The sequence below is a fragment of the Bactrocera latifrons genome, unplaced genomic scaffold (genome assembly GCF_001853355.1).
Source record: "Bactrocera latifrons isolate USDA-ARS-PBARC rearing strain unplaced genomic scaffold, ASM185335v1 scaffold_51, whole genome shotgun sequence".
NCBI lineage: Eukaryota > Metazoa > Arthropoda > Insecta > Diptera > Tephritidae > Bactrocera > Bactrocera latifrons.
This window is the reverse complement of record NW_017537168.1, coordinates 1,467,078-1,483,814: the sequence shown is the minus strand read 5'-3', so window position 1 is coordinate 1,483,814 and position 16,737 is coordinate 1,467,078. Positions and strand designations below refer to the sequence as shown.

Here is a 16,737-nt window from a genome sequence, read left to right as displayed (position 1 = left end):
AGTTTTCACTTTCGGTCGACATTGTAGCCTTTTATCATTATAAAGTAGAATATTCTTCGTTCTTTTTTTAATTTCCGGAGTAACTCCGAATTTAATGAATTCGCAAATTAAAGTCTTTTTGTATTTTTATAATGGAACAAGAGTGTCAAAATAATTTTTTGGGTTTTGAATTTTTATTATTCTAATAAGAGAAGTATCAAAATAGTTTTTTTTTCCAAATTTCGGAGTGAGTTCAAAATTACCCAAAAGATTTCAAAATTGAAAAATTTGTTGTTGTAATAAAAAAACGTATTAAAATAGTTTTCTTTGAGGTTTTATTTGTGGCAATTGAATAAAAATTATTAAAACTGCGTTTTGAGTTTTCAGAGTTCGTCCAGATTGGCATAATGGATTAGTAAATTGCAATTTTTGTCGTTGTAATAGAAGAAAACAGTTTCATAATAGTCCTTATATTCGGTGTCAGTCCGAAATTGCTAATGGATTCCAAATTTCAAACTTTTGCTGTTATTATAGAATAAACAGAATCAAATAGTATTTTCCGTTTTCGGAGTAAGTACGCATTTGCATAATATATTTGAAAATATAACTGCTGTTTTTGTAACAAGGGAAAAGGTTGATTATTTTTTTGCCATATATCTGAAACATGCTACTACGGCACCATTTTTGGGCTTTAAACATTTTTGTAATATTTTTAAATTATTTGCAGAATACCTCGTTAGCGAATTGTCCGGCAAGAACGAGAGCACCGTCACAGAGATACTTGAAAACATTTCCGATTATTGCGGTAAAAAGGTGACAAACTACACAGCGGATGAATTTGAGCCACCTTATACATGGACATTTTACCATTCGTTTTTCTTTGCTTTCACTGTCTGCTCAACCGTTGGTTATGGCAATATATATCCCACCACTTTAGCGGGACGGCTGATTATGATATTTTACTCGATCATTGGCATACCGGTTAATGGTATACTTTTTGCGGGCTTGGGTGACTACTTTGGCAAAACGGTAAATTAATATAAATACTTTTTGTAATATTTTTAATTTAAATTTGTATTTTTAGTTCGAGTTAATTTATCGCCGCTATAAAAAGTTCAAATTGTCACGCGATAAACATTATGTGCCACCACAATTAGGTCTACTCACCGCCATACTGATCGCGCTGATACCGGGTATCGGTATTTTTATACTGTTACCGGCGCTTGTGTTTACATATTTCGAGAAGTGGTCTTACTCCATATCGATTTACTTCGCTTATGTAACCACAACAACTATTGGCTTCGGTGACTTTGTGCCCACCTTTGGACCAGATCAGGTGAACTTAGTTATTTTTTTGCAAAAAAAAACTTAATTTTAATAAAACGTTGAAACGTTTACAATTTTCTCCTTCCGTTTCAGCCACGCGAGTTCGGCGCCTGGTTTGTGGTTTATGAAATATTCGTCATAATGTGGTTTATATTCGCTTTGGGTTACTTAGTCATGATTATGGGCTTCATAACACGGTAATTATTGAACATTTTTATGTTTCAAAATAAATATTTTTGTGGGGATCTGTGTGTGTGTTCGTGTTATTGTCTACCTAATCTAATTTGCAAAAAACCTCTTACTTTTACTTTTTGCTAACATTTTTATTATATATTTACGTACGCATGCTTTTGAAAGTTTTACATTTTTTCCGTAACTAAAGTATTAAAATATTAAAATTTAAAATAATAATTTTTAACAATTTTATTAAATTTAACTGATAATATTGTAAAATTGGGTGGTAGTTTATAATTTATTTTTATTAACGCGGTTATTTATACATGTTTTTAAAAGCCGTAAAGCTTCAGCTATAGTTTCTCGTATTATCCCCTCGATGTTATAACACTTAATACACATCATATGATATCACCTTACGTATGGCGTCATTTCAAACTGCCTCAGCAGCTATCACAGTTTCTTGTATAGCCTGAGGCTTAAAAACTGCTGCCGTAGTAATCCCAACACATCATATTATCCACGTCACATCATATGGTGACACATTATATGAATCATTACTCACCATATGATATCACGTCTCATATTATTGCATCATATGATGTCATATGCGACTGCCTGGATCAGCTACCATCGTTTTACTTTATATAGACTCAGCCAGAGGCTGCCGCCACTCCAATTACTACCTATCGTGTGATGTCACGTCGCAACGTTAAGTAACACATCATATGACGCTATTTCGGTCTGCCTGCCGCCAACCAGAATTTCACATATAGGCCCAGCAGAGAGGCTGCTGCCATAACAACCACTACCAATCATATGATCACTTTATACCGAATATATGATAAAGAGCACAGCACTTAGTGGCTCGTCATATGTTGCCGCAGCCAGCAAGCACAGTCTTTTATGTAGCTCCACGACTAGAAGTCTTAACCATCTCAATAAATCATATAATATTCACATTGTTTGAGCTTCTACGAAAGTATATGTGTATTTATAAAATGGGTTTGGTACTTTTAATTTGATTACTGTTTATTAAAACTAACTTTTTTTTATTTACTTTATTTTATCGAAAAATTATTTTACAACTATTTATGTTGGGTGTTTTTAAATAAATATTTAGTTTTTATTCATGTAATTTTTTATAATTATCACACATAATTGCATGTTTTTATAAATGGAATGTATATAAGTAATATTTACATTCTCATCGTTAACAGATTAAAAGTTTCATACTGGCTTCAAATAACTAATTTCACATAAAACATTTTTAATTTTTTTTTTATTATAATCTTTGAACATATTTGCACCCTACATTCATTTTCAAAATCGTTTACAGTGGTTTACAAAGTAAAAAACTAAGACGTTTAGAACAACAACTATCGACGAATATAAAAACAACACAAAATCGCATATGGAGCGGTGTTACGAAAGATGTCGGACATTTACGAAGGATTTTGAATGAGCTGTATATACTGCGAGTGAAGGTAACGAAAATTCTTTGAATTTAACAACAAAAATTTATTTTTTAGGTATGATAGTATAATACTTTAACTGGGATATAAACAAATTAATATATTTAGACGATAAAAGTATAATTCGATTAATAGAACTTTGAAATATCTACAAATTACTTTTTTTAATATCTATTAGCTTAAAATTTTATAAGTCCAATTAGCAAGCGGTCTATCAATTGTTTGCAGTTTTTTTCATATTTAACAAAGATAGTTCGTGGCAGTCGTTAGAAGACTTCACGAATATATTTGAAATTCGCCGCATAATTTTCTATTTCTTTTTTAATAATTAATACTCAATACTGTTCATTGAGTGCATGATTTTAAAATCATGTGTAATTTTCCGTTACTGTTTTGTTTATGATACATAGCCAGATGTTCACACTGTCAAACTTTATTGCCAACATTTAGCGATATAGATTAATGTGAAACAATAACTAGTAATTTAAACAATATAAATATTACAAAATATTCTTTAACAAAATTATAACTGAAAGTAAAACGTAATTTATTTTTTTATTTTTTACTAAAATGCCGCCAGATGTTTTAAATAATGATAAGCGTGGTAAGATTGTTGAAAATAACTGGAAACTTATATGTAAATAGTAATGTCGCTGTTTAGTACTTATTTATTTATTATTATTATTATTTATTTTATTGTTTTGATTATTCTACTCCAATAACTTTGTAATTTTTTCTATGTAATATTCTTGGGTTATTTGCACATGAAATAAATCTAATCATTTCAAGTAGAATATATAAAAAGTGAATTGTCATCACTTTAACAAATAACACATAATTAATACCGGGTTTAAAATTTTAACCTCAAAATAATTAAACAATTTTGTTGTTTCTGCAACTTTTAAAAGTATTATCTGTGTGTACCACAATACTAAGCGGGTTAAACATGGTCAACAGCAAACAAAGTAATTTAAGAAAAGTTTTATTCTTTTTTTAATTCTTTATAGTTATTTTACTAAAGTAATCTATAATATTGGGCGCAAGAAATTTGCAGTAAGTATGTATTTGAAATTAATAATAAACAGAATTAAATCAAGATAATTAAAAAATAATAATTAGAATGTAAAAAAAAATTATAAAAAAATTTTGAAAAATTTTATTTCTTTATGTGCAGATAACGCAAAAAGTACCCTAAATAAATGATTTATTCTTATAACATTTCTTTCATTTTAATTCCCTTCTCATACAATTTATTTATTTTATTTTCTTTCCGTTCAACCAGCCGGTCTATAACGAGCCGGATCCCACACTGCAGCTGCACCGTTCAAACTCTGCACCCGAGCTCACCATGTATCGCGAGGATACGCCACCTGAATTCCCGCGCAAGCGCGCGTTCTCTGAAACATATGACGTCATCGAAGCGCGTAGTGGTCTCGCGCCCATACACGCTTCTTCCGATACTGCTCTCGATAAACTGGATAAACAGAAATCCTTCCAGGACGCAGATGCTTTTCTGCAAACTACAGAATTGTTGGCCAAAGTGGTTGGTGCGTTGGGCGCTGTCCGCGTGCCACCCCCAGAGGAGGATGAATTCAGCATGTATGGTGGTTATCACGGACTGTCTGATTCGCAAATATTGGCTAGTGAGTGGTCGTATCCGAGTATTCATGAGGCACCTAAGCCGCGTGGACGCGCCAACTCCGATTACAACTTCGAGCCACCATGGCGCCAACGTCGCCCCACTGCATTGCCAACGGAATGGACATGGAGCGGTGATAATGAGCGCATACAAGAGGCGATTAACAATCGTTACAAGGAGGGTGATAGTCGTAATTTATATCGTTCAAGTTTCGGTTTACCGCCACGCGAATATGTTGTGAATATGGAGGAGGATGAGCCACCAAAGCCGCGTGTGAAGAAGTTCTCAATGCCCGATGGCTTGCGTAAATTGTTCCCATCGAAGAAGCGACCTTCTCAAGAGCGCATAACTGCCGCTGAGGCTGGCACGGATGTGTCGATGCCAAATGGCACACGCCGCTTTTCGATTATGAGTGTGCCAGAGTCGGCGCGTCGCGCACCACCGCTTGACTATTACAGCACAGTAGCAGCTGAAGCGAATGCTCCTTATTATGGCAATGGTAAACTTTCAGGTTTACCTGGCGCGCCTAGCAGTTATCCTTCGGACGGCAGTTTGACATCAAAACAGCCATCGGGTGCGCTCAATGGTTTGGGAGCTGGTGCACGTCGTGGCAGTAATGCCGCTGTAGGTGGTGGTCCACGCAAAAGACGCGAATCCATATTTACACAGAAACCGTCCGCGGGCGTCAGGCGTGGAAGTCTGTTTCCCACTTCCAATGCAGCTGGACTTACACAACGACGTGGCAGTCTTTTTACGTCTGGTATGCAGCCAAACACAGTCACGCCATCACGTCGTGGCAGTCTTTTCCCCACTAGCGGTCGTGCTGCAGCTGATCGTCGTCCTAGTCTCTTTTCGGTCGCCTCAGAGGAGGAACGAGAGGTGTTGGAGAATACAACAATTGCTGACTTGATACGCGCTTTAGAGGTGATGCATACGCAAACTGTAATGGAGGAAGCCGCCGACAGTCCGCCAGCAATAACCCATAGCGATATGGGTGGCATTTTTGGTGGCAGCAATAAACAACGTAAAATGGGTAATGCTGGCATGGACTTACCGGACGTCCCTCCATTATTCTCACTCTTCAGCAATGACAATAAACGCGCTATGAATAGCGCTGCTGCCAATCGTTTATATGCACGACGCTCTACAGTCGTTGGCGCCTTGCCCACCTCGTTCAATGCGCCCACAGGCTCAACAACAACGCTTGCGGCGTCGGGTCCAACTAGCATGCTGACACGCCGTCGCAAGTCATCAGCAGTGCAACAAATACCCGAACCTCCTCCAAGTTATAGTGAACGTGATACGAATGTGTCGTCAACAACTAACAGTACTACTACGCCTAGTAATAAATTCAAACGTCGCTTCAGTGTGCGGCCTACAGCGCTACAAATACCGCCGGGTAAGGCGCCACCACCGGGTGCAAATATGAATATCGCGTTAGCGTCACAAAATATAGTACCAGCAGCGCCAACATTATCATCAGCATCTACGCAAAGCGTCTTGCAGCGTCGTCTATCGTTGCGTCCATCGCCCTTAGCGCGCGAGCTCAACATTTCAACATCGACTTCGTCGGCGAGCAGTTCAAGTGATCCCAGTCCGACCAGCCCGACGGGCAGCGGTGGCACCGTTACGAGTACTACTCGCTTGCTACCCTCAACTTCCATTCCTACACCGGCTGTTGGTGCGGCTACACGTCCGCCTACAACTGGCAGCACACATTCGCCACTCTCACGTATCGTGCAGATCGCACAAGCGCAAAGAAAGAGCAGTATGCAGGAGGGATTCCCGCTGGAGCGTACACAAAAGCCGGATGATGTGTAGAGGTGGGCAGTAGCAAAAATTCAAGTTTTTTTTAAGTATTTTCAAAGTGCCTAAAACAGTTTAATGTTAATAATAACACCACTCATGGGTTGTGTACTGACAGCTAAAGCAAAGACATAAGCGCAATAACGGTATGCCATAAGTTTGCCACAGTTTATTTGAAATAACTGACACTATTAGTATTATTTGTTACAATCGTAAATTATGCATAAAGACAATGATATTTTCAAGCATTCGTCAATCGCTACAAAAGTGAAAATATAGTTTTAGTGTTAAAAATTAAATTTAATACAGCTGTCCTATAATTACAGACACAACCACCGACAAAGTGTCAATCCCCAAAATTGCCAAAAACAAATTATTGTGATAAGTTTAGTATTAGCCGAGAAAGTAGCTATTAGTTAATGCCTTCGATAATTGACAATTAATTATTACACATACAAACTAAAAATTGTCTCATAAAAATCATATTATTTATTGTTTATTCATTTATTTACACGCCAACATAATGGTGCGTACATATTTATTCTATGAACACATCAAATGCGGACGAATGTACACGTTTTCAGCCTTCCTACTATAAGTAGGGAGTTTTTTAGAAAATATGAAATAAATATTGTATGTATGTATGTATAGAGCGCATATGAACAAAAAATGTTACAAAATAAAGATGCTATAAAATGACGAAAATAGTTTATTGTTTTTTTTTTTATTCTTTATAATTTTTTTATAATATATTTTTATATATTTATTTAAATTAGTATTTTATTTTATTTAATTTTCTTTTCATATTTCCTTTTATTTGAATTTGAAAAATGCATGTTTAATAAACGAATGTGGAAATGGCTAACACTGTGTGCACTTGGAAGCACTGCCACTTCAAATTCCTTTAAATTCTACTGTCAAAGGCACATTTATTTGTTTAAACCACGGTAACTCTGTCGCTCAGCTGTTGTTTGGCACAGTACAAACTGTCAATTCATTCATAAATTTTGTGGTAATTTCTTGTTGGCGACGTCAATGCGGGTGTTCATTGTACTTATACATTTTGGTATACAGACAAAGCAATTGGAAAATTGCAGAGAAAAAACATTAATTTAGTGAAAAATTGTTTAAAAATGCATAAATATAAATATTAGCTGGTGGTTTTGCTAACAGTGCAAGTTTTGTGTGGGGCAGTGCGAAGTGCTGGACTTAACCGACATTGGTTTTGTGGTTTGCTTGCTCCAGTAAAGCGTGTGTGGCTTTGTGTGTGCGTGCATGCTTGCAAATTGCGTGGGCGTTAACTATTAATTTAATTGCAATAATATAGCATAACTGCGTTTTTAGTTTACACGCTTGATACTTTTTCACTCTGTTCAAGTGCCTAAAAAGCTATCAAAATAAGCCAACGAAAGCGATTCTACACCTGTAACTCGTTAATGCTGAAGGCTTTGCTCGGCTCAGAGTCTACAGATTCAACCGAAGACGGAGGCGGTGGCAGCGGTGGCAACGGCAGCGGTAGCGGTAGCGGCAGCAGTGGCGGAGGTAGTGGTGGTGTTGCAGGTGGCGGCGGCGGAGGCGGCGGTGGTGGGGGTAGCGTCAGTCTAGCATCGAGTTCTATTTCAAGCAGCTTGAGCGCTGCATGTGGCAGTGTCATTGGCACGGCTGGCAATTGCAATCAAACGACTTGTGGTGTCAGTGTAGGTGGTGCTAATAGCGGCTTTGTCTGCAGTCTCTCCTCCAGTGGTTACTGCAACGTCTGTCTGGCAGGTCTGGAGAAGTGTCATAGCAACACGGGCAGTCGTAAGAGTCGCAAAAGTTTTTCATCGCGCAGCAAAATGTCGCATTCCAATTCCAGTTCAATGCGTGGCAGTAGCGGCAGCAGCTGTCGCAGTAGTGGGGCAGTCTGCATGTACGATGTCGGTAGCTGCAAGTCAATATCACCGGGCAGTTATAGCTTGAACGCATTGAATGTGGACTTTAGTTCCTACACAGCCACACATCAGTGGTCGAAAATGCTCGAGTGCGCTGAGTTTGTGGGCGCAAAGTAAGTGTTAAGTCTACAATCTTTATTATGCGTGTTTACTTATTTCTTTGTTATTGCAGGCGTAGCAAACACACCGTTGTGGCGTATAAGGATGCAATGTTTGTGTTCGGCGGTGACAATGGCAAAACGATGCTCAACGACTTGATACGTTTTGGTGTGAAAGACAAATCGTGGGGACGTGCTTGTGCTACCGGCGTGGCGCCGGCGCCGCGTTATCACCACTCCGCCGTGGTCTATGGCAGTTCAATGTTCATCTTTGGCGGCTACACCGGGGATATACATTCGAACTCGAATTTAACGAATAAAAATGATTTGTTCGAGTATAAATTTCAGACGGCCATGTGGGTGGAGTGGAAATTCACAGGACGGTACGTACCAAAAACAAAAGCAAAAAATGCAGTGTGAAATATTTTTTTCTTTATTGTTTTGCTTGATTTTAGTGTGCCAGTGCCACGCTCTGCGCATGGCGCTGCTGTCTACGATAATAAGATGTGGATATATGCTGGTTATGACGGTAATGCGCGTCTGAATGACATGTGGACGCTCAATTTATTGGTGAGTTTTATTAGTAAATTAAATACAACGTATTAATAAATAATTATATTTTTTATGCAGGGCGAAAACCATCAATGGGAGGAGGTGGAGCAAAAGGGTGAACGTCCACCTACTTGCTGTAATTTTCCCGTCGCCGTTGCGCGCGACTGCATGTATGTCTTCTCCGGCCAAAGTGGTCTGCAGATTACCAACTCGCTCTTCGAATTCCACTTTAAAACCAAAACGTATGTAAATTTGTATGTATATAACTATAAATTTATTCACTATACCTCTCCCCCAGCTGGCGTCGCATCTCCAACGAATCCGTGCTACGTGGCGCCGCTTCAGCACCACCTTCACGGCGTTACGGGCACACTATGGTGCATCACGATCGCTTTTTATATGTTTTCGGCGGCTCGGCGGACTCCACCTTGCCCAACGATCTGCACTGTTACGACTTGGACTCGCAAGTGTGGTCGGTAATAACGCCCGAGCCAAACTCGGATATGCCTTCGGGTCGTGTATTCCATGCAAGCGCTGTTATCGGCGATGCTATGTACATTTTCGGGGGCACTGTTGATAATAGCGTGCGTCGCGGCGATACATATCGCTTTCAATTCTCCAGCTATCCCAAGTGTACTCTACGCGACGATTACGGCAAATTCTTTCATGATAAACAATTCTGCGATATACAATTTATAGTTGGTGCTGAGGAGATTAAAATATTAGCGCATATCGCTTTTGTGGCGGCGCGTTCGAAACATTTGCGCACGAAAATCTTAGCAGCGCGCGAGGCGCGTCAACAGCAGATGGAAAAGGTGTTCGGACCAGCCATGGATATACGTAGCGCTTTGGTGGGTAGCGGCGGCGCAGATCGCGCGCCCATGCTGGAAGTGCGTTTGGCGCAAGCGTCACCGGAGGCCTTCGAAATCATCCTGAACTACATATATACGGATAGAATCGATCTGAAGGAGTCGTATAGCAAAAATATAATAATTTTGATAACCGATATATACCAGTTGGCGGGCAGATTTCTAATGCCGCGCTTGGCGCAAGGTTGTATACAGTACTTGGATTTCAAAATCAACAAACAGAATGTGCTGGAGGCGTTGTACAATGCGGACAAGAACAAGTGGGTTTAGTTACATTATATTTTTTATTTTGACTTACACATAACCTCAAATTATGTGTTGTAGAATACAAATCATCAAGGATCACTGCATGCAATTCATAATAAAGCATGAAAATTACGCAGACGTCGTGCTGTCGAGCGAATTCGGCGATCTAGACAAAGCGCTGATTGTGGAAATTGTGCGCAGGCGCCTAAATCCGGGTAAAATTGTTATGGAAAATAATTTTGAAAAGAGCGAAGGTAATATCAATATTACTTTTTTTTAATTTGATTACAAAAATATATTAAATTTTAATCTCTCTGCTTAGGCACCACACTGGAGAGCGACATGGCGGTCTTTCTGGAGTCCACCGGCAAAGAATTTTGCGATATAAATCTCATACTCGATGGCCAAGCCGTACCCGCGCACAAGTCCATACTCTCCGCACGCTGCACCTACTTCCAAGGCATGTTTCGTTCATTTATGCCACCCGATAATGCAGTGAACGTAAGTATACAGTGTTTTACAGTTAACTTTCCACCACTCGCTATCTTCTTTCTGTCCATTAGATACAAATCGGTGAAATTTCACCCTCACAAGAAGCTTTCCAGTCGCTGCTGCGCTACATTTACTATGGCGAAACGAAAATGCCACCACAGGATGCTTTGTATCTGTTTCAAGCGCCCTGCTTTTACGGCTTGTCCAACAATCGTTTAGCCGCCTTCTGTAAATATTCGCTCGAGCATAATATAACGTATGAGAATGTCCTGCAAACGTTGGAAGCCTCGGACATAACGAAAATTTACGATATCAAAGATTACGCCTTGCGTTTAATAGTGAAGGATTTTACGAAAGTGGCGCGTTTGCCGAAGATCGGCGCCCTGTCACGTGAACTGCTCCTGGAGATTATACGCGCGGTAGCCGATTCGCAAGGCGAGTTTCTGACACGCATCAGTCTCAATACTGATATCTGAAATTTGGTACTGCTATGGCCGGCATTGCAGCTGCTTTTGGCTTGGCTGCAAATAGTCGGTGGATGTGGCGGCGGTATGGCGGAGGGGCTGGACAGCGCAAATGGTAGTGCTAGTGCTGTGTGTGATGACTGTGAGTGCGCGTGTGAATGTGAGTGTGAATGCGCGCAGGAGTAATGGGCGTTGTTGGCCAACGACAAAAATGTACTAACAACAGCGACAAGTATGAAAATAGCACACATTAGCAAGTAAAGCCGTAAATGTCTAATTTTTTTTATACATTTCATGCAACGTTTTGCACTTAATGCACATTAGCGCCGCTATTTGGTGTAAATGCAGGCGATAGCTAGTTATGCAAAAAAGCAAACCAAAATCTAGGATACGAAATCGGTGGCCAAATTGCTTCTAATAATAGTATTCATCATTATTTACGTCCCCTCCCGCTCACTGTGTGCAAGTACGTTTATGCACTTACAATTAAAAAAAGAAATGCATTTTTGAGATATCTAAATTTGTTTATCTTAAAATAATGTTCCATAATGTGATACAAAAAATTTTAAAGTTAAACCGTGTATTTTTTTGAAAACTCTAGTTTTAAATCTAAGCAGTTATAGAAATATTATTATACTATTTTTTATCCTCTTTTTAATTATTTATATGTTTTACCTTCGAAAAATGTATACTTCGTGTATTTTTTATTTCCTTTTTTGTTGTTTTGTATTTTTAATTTGTTTATATAATTTTTTTTAATTTTGGTTTTTATATTTTTTTATTTATTAAATTTTTATTAATTTATTTTTATTAATTTATTTTTATTTATTTATTTTTATTTATTTATTTTTACTTAAAATTTTAGTTTTTTAAATTTTTCTTATATTTTTAAAATTTTTTTTAAACATTTTTAGTATTTATGTATGTACATATATTTATTATACTTATTAATTTTTATTATTATTTTTTGTAAATTTTTTATATGGACATTTGTACATACCTATGTATGTACATATGTATATTGTTACATGTTTTAACCTTTTGTTTTTAATATTTTTAGTCGTTTAATTTTTTTTTAATTCGTTTAATATTTTTTTTTTATAAATTCTTAATTTATATGTATTTTTTTAAGTAATTTAATATTACTATTTATTTATTTTTTATCAATCTTATTTCCTTCAGTTCCTCATTTTTGGAAGTTAAAAATTGGAAAAATTCTCCAATATTTATTAATGAATATACGAATTTTATTATATATTTATATAAAATAATTAACGAAATATAAATGTATGTACTTATAAGTGTATGTTTATTTATAAAACAATATGCAAAATGTCTGCTGCAAAGCAACAATCTTGTTAAGTAACAGTTATTGCATGGCAAAGCAAGCAAAATTGTTGCTGCGTATTTATGTAGCACTAGCAAAATAATAAAATTCAATAAAAATATATTAAAAGAATATTTAAAAATTTATAAAATTGAAAAATACCTTTATTCATAGTTAAATTGCCATTAATTAAAAATAATAATTGAGCATAATTGAAGTTGACTAAAAAATAAATTATTGACATTAAAAAAACTAAAAAATCGAATTTAGCAAAAGTACAAAAAAAAAAGGAATTTTTGCAAAATTACAAAAAATTTTTTTTTTTTACAAAACCATTTAATTTTTCAATATTACAAAAAAATAAATTAATTATAACAATAAACATAAATTCGGAAAATAATTTAAATTGTAAGTTAAACGCACGAACTAAGCTCCGTCAGTCAGAAAACAATTTACTGATTTACGATTTTCCAATAACAAATAACATCGAATTACCAAACCTTTAAACTATTAATTTCAGCCATGCGCCATCTTTTATACTTATTCCATAAAAATACGTGCATACTTACAACTATTTCCAAGTTAAATTAATAATACTACGTTAAATTCTTACAAAAGTATTGAAAATTAAACTGCAACTGCAACTATAAATTCCTCTTAATATTGTATGTATTCGGTTGTATGTATGTATTTATGTTGATGTAGATAATCGCTGTTAATATAACTGTTGTTTATGGCAACACCGCCGTCACTCCATCGGCTCTTCCATAATGTCCACTGCACGCGTTCTATTCTCCAATTCCATTAGCTCTACTGACCGTTGCAGCATCTCCATTTGTTCACGCATGTGCGCTTGCTTATCCTTCAATGTGCCCGTTATAGGGCGTATACTGCGGGCGGTGCGCTGTATCTCATTAACTGCCTCAAGCAGCTCCATCAGCTTTACTTCACCCGTATCGTTAGTTTCGTTTTGTGCAGTAACGCTTTGTTCAAAGTCGCAGAGGTCTTTATAGATTACATCCAGACGTGTGTTGATGTGATCCGTCTGTGAAGAAATAAATAAAAAACAATGTTCCATGTACAAATCAGTGGCCGCTTACCCAATCCTCTAGTGACATATTACTGGAGTTGTGCGACATGCTGCTATTGTCTTTAGACATCTTTGTTATTTATTGCCGGCTTATAAAAACTGTTGCTACTACGTTTTCTCTGAACAAAAAGTCAGAACAATAAGTTTTATTCGCTTAATAAATTTAATTACAATTTTTGTGCAGTTTGCAAATTTTGAATCAAATTACAGCTGCCCAAGATAATCAGCTGTTCAACTGCGCTATTGTTACCTACTGTTACATGACAAATGCATGTTTAGACTTGTTACGCTAGGTGTCACTGCACAGTAACAACAATTGTCAAATTTTTGGCGGATGTTTTTAGTGTAATTGCGGGTTTTAAGGCGTTCGGCTGCTTGTGTTAATAAAGTGAATTATTTTAGTGAAAAAAGTATTTTATAGTAAAGTTTTCATAGTTTAAAGTGTTAATTAATGTAGTTTAAGTGTTTTTGTATGTGTCTGGTGTATAATATTGAATGTGTAAAGTGTGCAATTAGTTTTCTGTGCGTTTTAAAAATTGCATATCATCGGTTTTGCAATTGTGTGCATTATAGTAATAGAATCGCGTCGGTTATACGCTCAACACGGTCGGTTCTCCATTTGCAATAATATTGTACATTAAATACTAATGCTTTAAGGCGTTTCCAATTTATGCAAACGCAAGGTGAGTGGGATTTTTAAATTAACATTTCGCATACAATGATTATTAGAAAGATTTTTCTCTGCATGTTGTCTTATACACAGTTTGAAAAAAAAAACTGAGATGGGTAAATTATGTTGCTACTGTAGATGTCTCCATCATACAGGAAAGCCAATTGTAAATGAAGTCTATCACTGCTGCTTGACGGGATCTGGATATCTTTTGCTTATTCAAGTATGTGCGTTTTAGTAATAGAATCACGTCGTTATACGTTCAACTTGTTCCGGTACCGGTCTTCCGTCTGCAAGAATATTGCAACCAAACGCTGCAGCTTTTAGCCGTTTCCAGTTTGGTGGTGCGCACACAAAAGGTGAGTGGGACTTTTCAATTAATTTTTCGTATGCAGTATTATAAATAATTTTTCAATGCACGTTGCTTTATACACAGTTAAAAAATAAATTTTTGTAAAGTAATTTCTTCCGGCAGCAATGATGGGTAAATTAAGCCGCTACTGTAGATGTGTCTACCAGAGCAGTTTGCTATAATTCTTTACAAGTTTGAAATATGGACATACATACATATGTACATATACGCACTTGCAAAACCATATACATATGCTGTCTCTTATACACATCTAGATGTGTATAAGAGACAGCTGTAGATGTGTCTACCAGAGCAGTTTGCTATAATTCTTTACAAGTTTGAAATATGGACATACATACATATGTACATATACGCACTTGCAAAACCATATACATATGTATCTATGTATGGGCCATAATGTGGCAGGTGTTTTCGCGATGCAAAAGAAATCTATCATTGCTGCTTGACGGGATCTGTTTATAATTACATATTATATATAAGCCAGATGGCGTTTGTGTAAATTATTCATTTAAAGTACTCAACGATTCATTATATATGCAGTACCCTTCCTAATATTCCTTCTCAATGACAAAAAATAGCAGAATTTAGCAATCTAAAAGGGTTACATTATTTACAATTTACAACTACAATCTTATATACTTTAATTGTTTGTATAAAGCTATTTTAAAATGAATTTCATCCATAACATTTACTATCCATTGAAATATCATTAACTGCTTTATCAGCTTCACACAGTCCACACGTGAGCTTCGTCTTCTGCAGGTGTAAATGCCTTCTTCACATTCGTTAAATGACTTCATGTAGTATTTAGATGTTGTTGATCTATGAAGAAGTATACGAAATTATAAATAATGTAGCATTTATTATAACCAAGTTCTAAGCATTCACCCATTCCTATAATGCATATTCCTTGTAAAGTGCTGTTGTTAGGTTTAGCTAATTTTTATGTGAACAAACTGTTTAATAATGCTTGTTTTCTATTCTCCTTCGCATTATTTTAAATAATCTAAATTTCAACAGTTGTATATATGTACATACATCCATACAAAATTGTTTGTCATTATTGCGGCGAGATGTGCAAAAATTCAAAAAGAATTCTCTTAAGTCAGCTGTTTAGCTGCGGTATTTCCAGACACTTTCGCAAAACAAAGAGATGTTGAGGCGATAGGTGGCGCTGTAATGTAACAAAATTTAAAATTTCAGGCGGAAGTTGTTTAAATTAGTGGTTTTAAAGCGAACGGATGTTAATGTTTATACTGTAAATTTTTAATGGAAAAGTATATTCAGTTATACTCTAAACTTTTTTTCGTGTAAATAAAGCTTTCTTCTCTTAATTTGTTGCTTTGAAATATATGTGACATATATAGGAACTTTTAGAAATTTTGTTTTATACACTACAAGTTCATTTTCTTACTAAACTTTGTTTCAGGAAGTAATTTTAGCATAACTTCTGCAAATATATGGAAATTATAGTAACTTAATATAAAGGAATGACAAATTTGGAAGTGCTGCCAAACTAGCTTTGAAATTTCATCTGATCTTATACAGGTGGCGCTGTCTATGTTTTAAAGGCAATAGGAAGTTATTCACATGTAAATTTCACTAAGTCAATTTTTTGTTTTTGAAGTTTTGAAAATATATTTTCTGAAAATTTGAAATTTATCGTTTAATAATTTCTGAGATATGATTCGTTGTTTGTTGGAATTTTTTCACTTAGTGTAAACACGATTTTCTCGAAGCACTGGTTTCAGATTCGGTGAGAAAATTGTCTTTGAATTAGCTGAGGTGAATATTTTACATCACCTTTTGAGATATATTCACCAGTTAATTTCGATTTTTAAGCCACTCTGAAGTGAAATTTTTCTCAGTAAAAATTACGTCTTTTGGGAAATTGCACTTTGTCAAAAATGAAAATCTTAACTAGTCCTTCGATCAATATTTTTGGATATTTTGGATCCTCTATAGCAAAAAATTTTATTTTCTGGATCTGAGATAATTTTAAACATAAAACTCTTGCTTTTCTCATTAAGATCAGCTATGACATACAAAATAAATCGCCGATTGTTCATTAAGTTATGTAAACCTACCCCTTTATTACACTGTGGAACATTTTTGGAATTATTGTCTGGGGGGTGAGAAATTCCAAGTCAGAGTGATGGTAAACCCTCAAAGGGTTTAGCGTTCGTATGTGTCAGTTTTTTTTATGACCTTATGACCCCTTTTTTC

The 16,737-nt window shown here is 36.1% G+C and overlaps 3 protein-coding genes across 5 annotated transcripts in view; 2 read left to right on the top strand and 1 right to left on the bottom strand.

Moving 5' to 3' along the window:
* Nucleotides 1-7,093, top strand: part of LOC108973958 (open rectifier potassium channel protein 1) — a 40,112-nt gene extending 33,019 nt beyond the window's left edge. For all 3 annotated transcript variants that reach the window (XM_018941511.1, XM_018941512.1, XM_018941510.1), the window contains 5 exons: nucleotides 707-1,008; nucleotides 1,064-1,315; nucleotides 1,399-1,502; nucleotides 2,819-2,966; nucleotides 4,237-7,093. In XM_018941511.1, coding sequence (XP_018797056.1) covers nucleotides 707-1,008; nucleotides 1,064-1,315; nucleotides 1,399-1,502; nucleotides 2,819-2,966; nucleotides 4,237-6,414 — 2,984 coding nt within the window. In that variant the 3' untranslated portion in view covers nucleotides 6,415-7,093. The remainder of the gene's footprint in view (nucleotides 1-706; nucleotides 1,009-1,063; nucleotides 1,316-1,398; nucleotides 1,503-2,818; nucleotides 2,967-4,236) is intronic.
* Nucleotides 7,094-7,432: 339 nt separating this feature from the next.
* LOC108973915 (leucine-zipper-like transcriptional regulator 1) lies at nucleotides 7,433-11,577 on the top strand. Its single transcript, XM_018941432.1, has 8 exons — nucleotides 7,433-8,443; nucleotides 8,503-8,811; nucleotides 8,884-8,998; nucleotides 9,059-9,222; nucleotides 9,279-10,109; nucleotides 10,174-10,349; nucleotides 10,418-10,596; nucleotides 10,659-11,577. Exons 1-8 carry the CDS (start codon nucleotides 7,836-7,838, stop codon nucleotides 11,061-11,063), a joined length of 2,787 nt encoding a protein of 928 aa, XP_018796977.1. The 5' UTR covers nucleotides 7,433-7,835; the 3' UTR covers nucleotides 11,064-11,577.
* A 1,164-nt stretch (nucleotides 11,578-12,741) lies between these two features.
* LOC108973922 lies at nucleotides 12,742-13,735 on the bottom strand. The gene is made up of 2 exons (XM_018941442.1): nucleotides 13,479-13,735; nucleotides 12,742-13,423 (listed from the first exon to the last, which is right to left on the bottom strand). Exons 1-2 carry the CDS (start codon nucleotides 13,536-13,538, stop codon nucleotides 13,127-13,129), a joined length of 357 nt encoding a protein of 118 aa, XP_018796987.1. The 5' UTR covers nucleotides 13,539-13,735; the 3' UTR covers nucleotides 12,742-13,126.
* Between the last annotated feature and the right edge of the window lie 3,002 nt (nucleotides 13,736-16,737).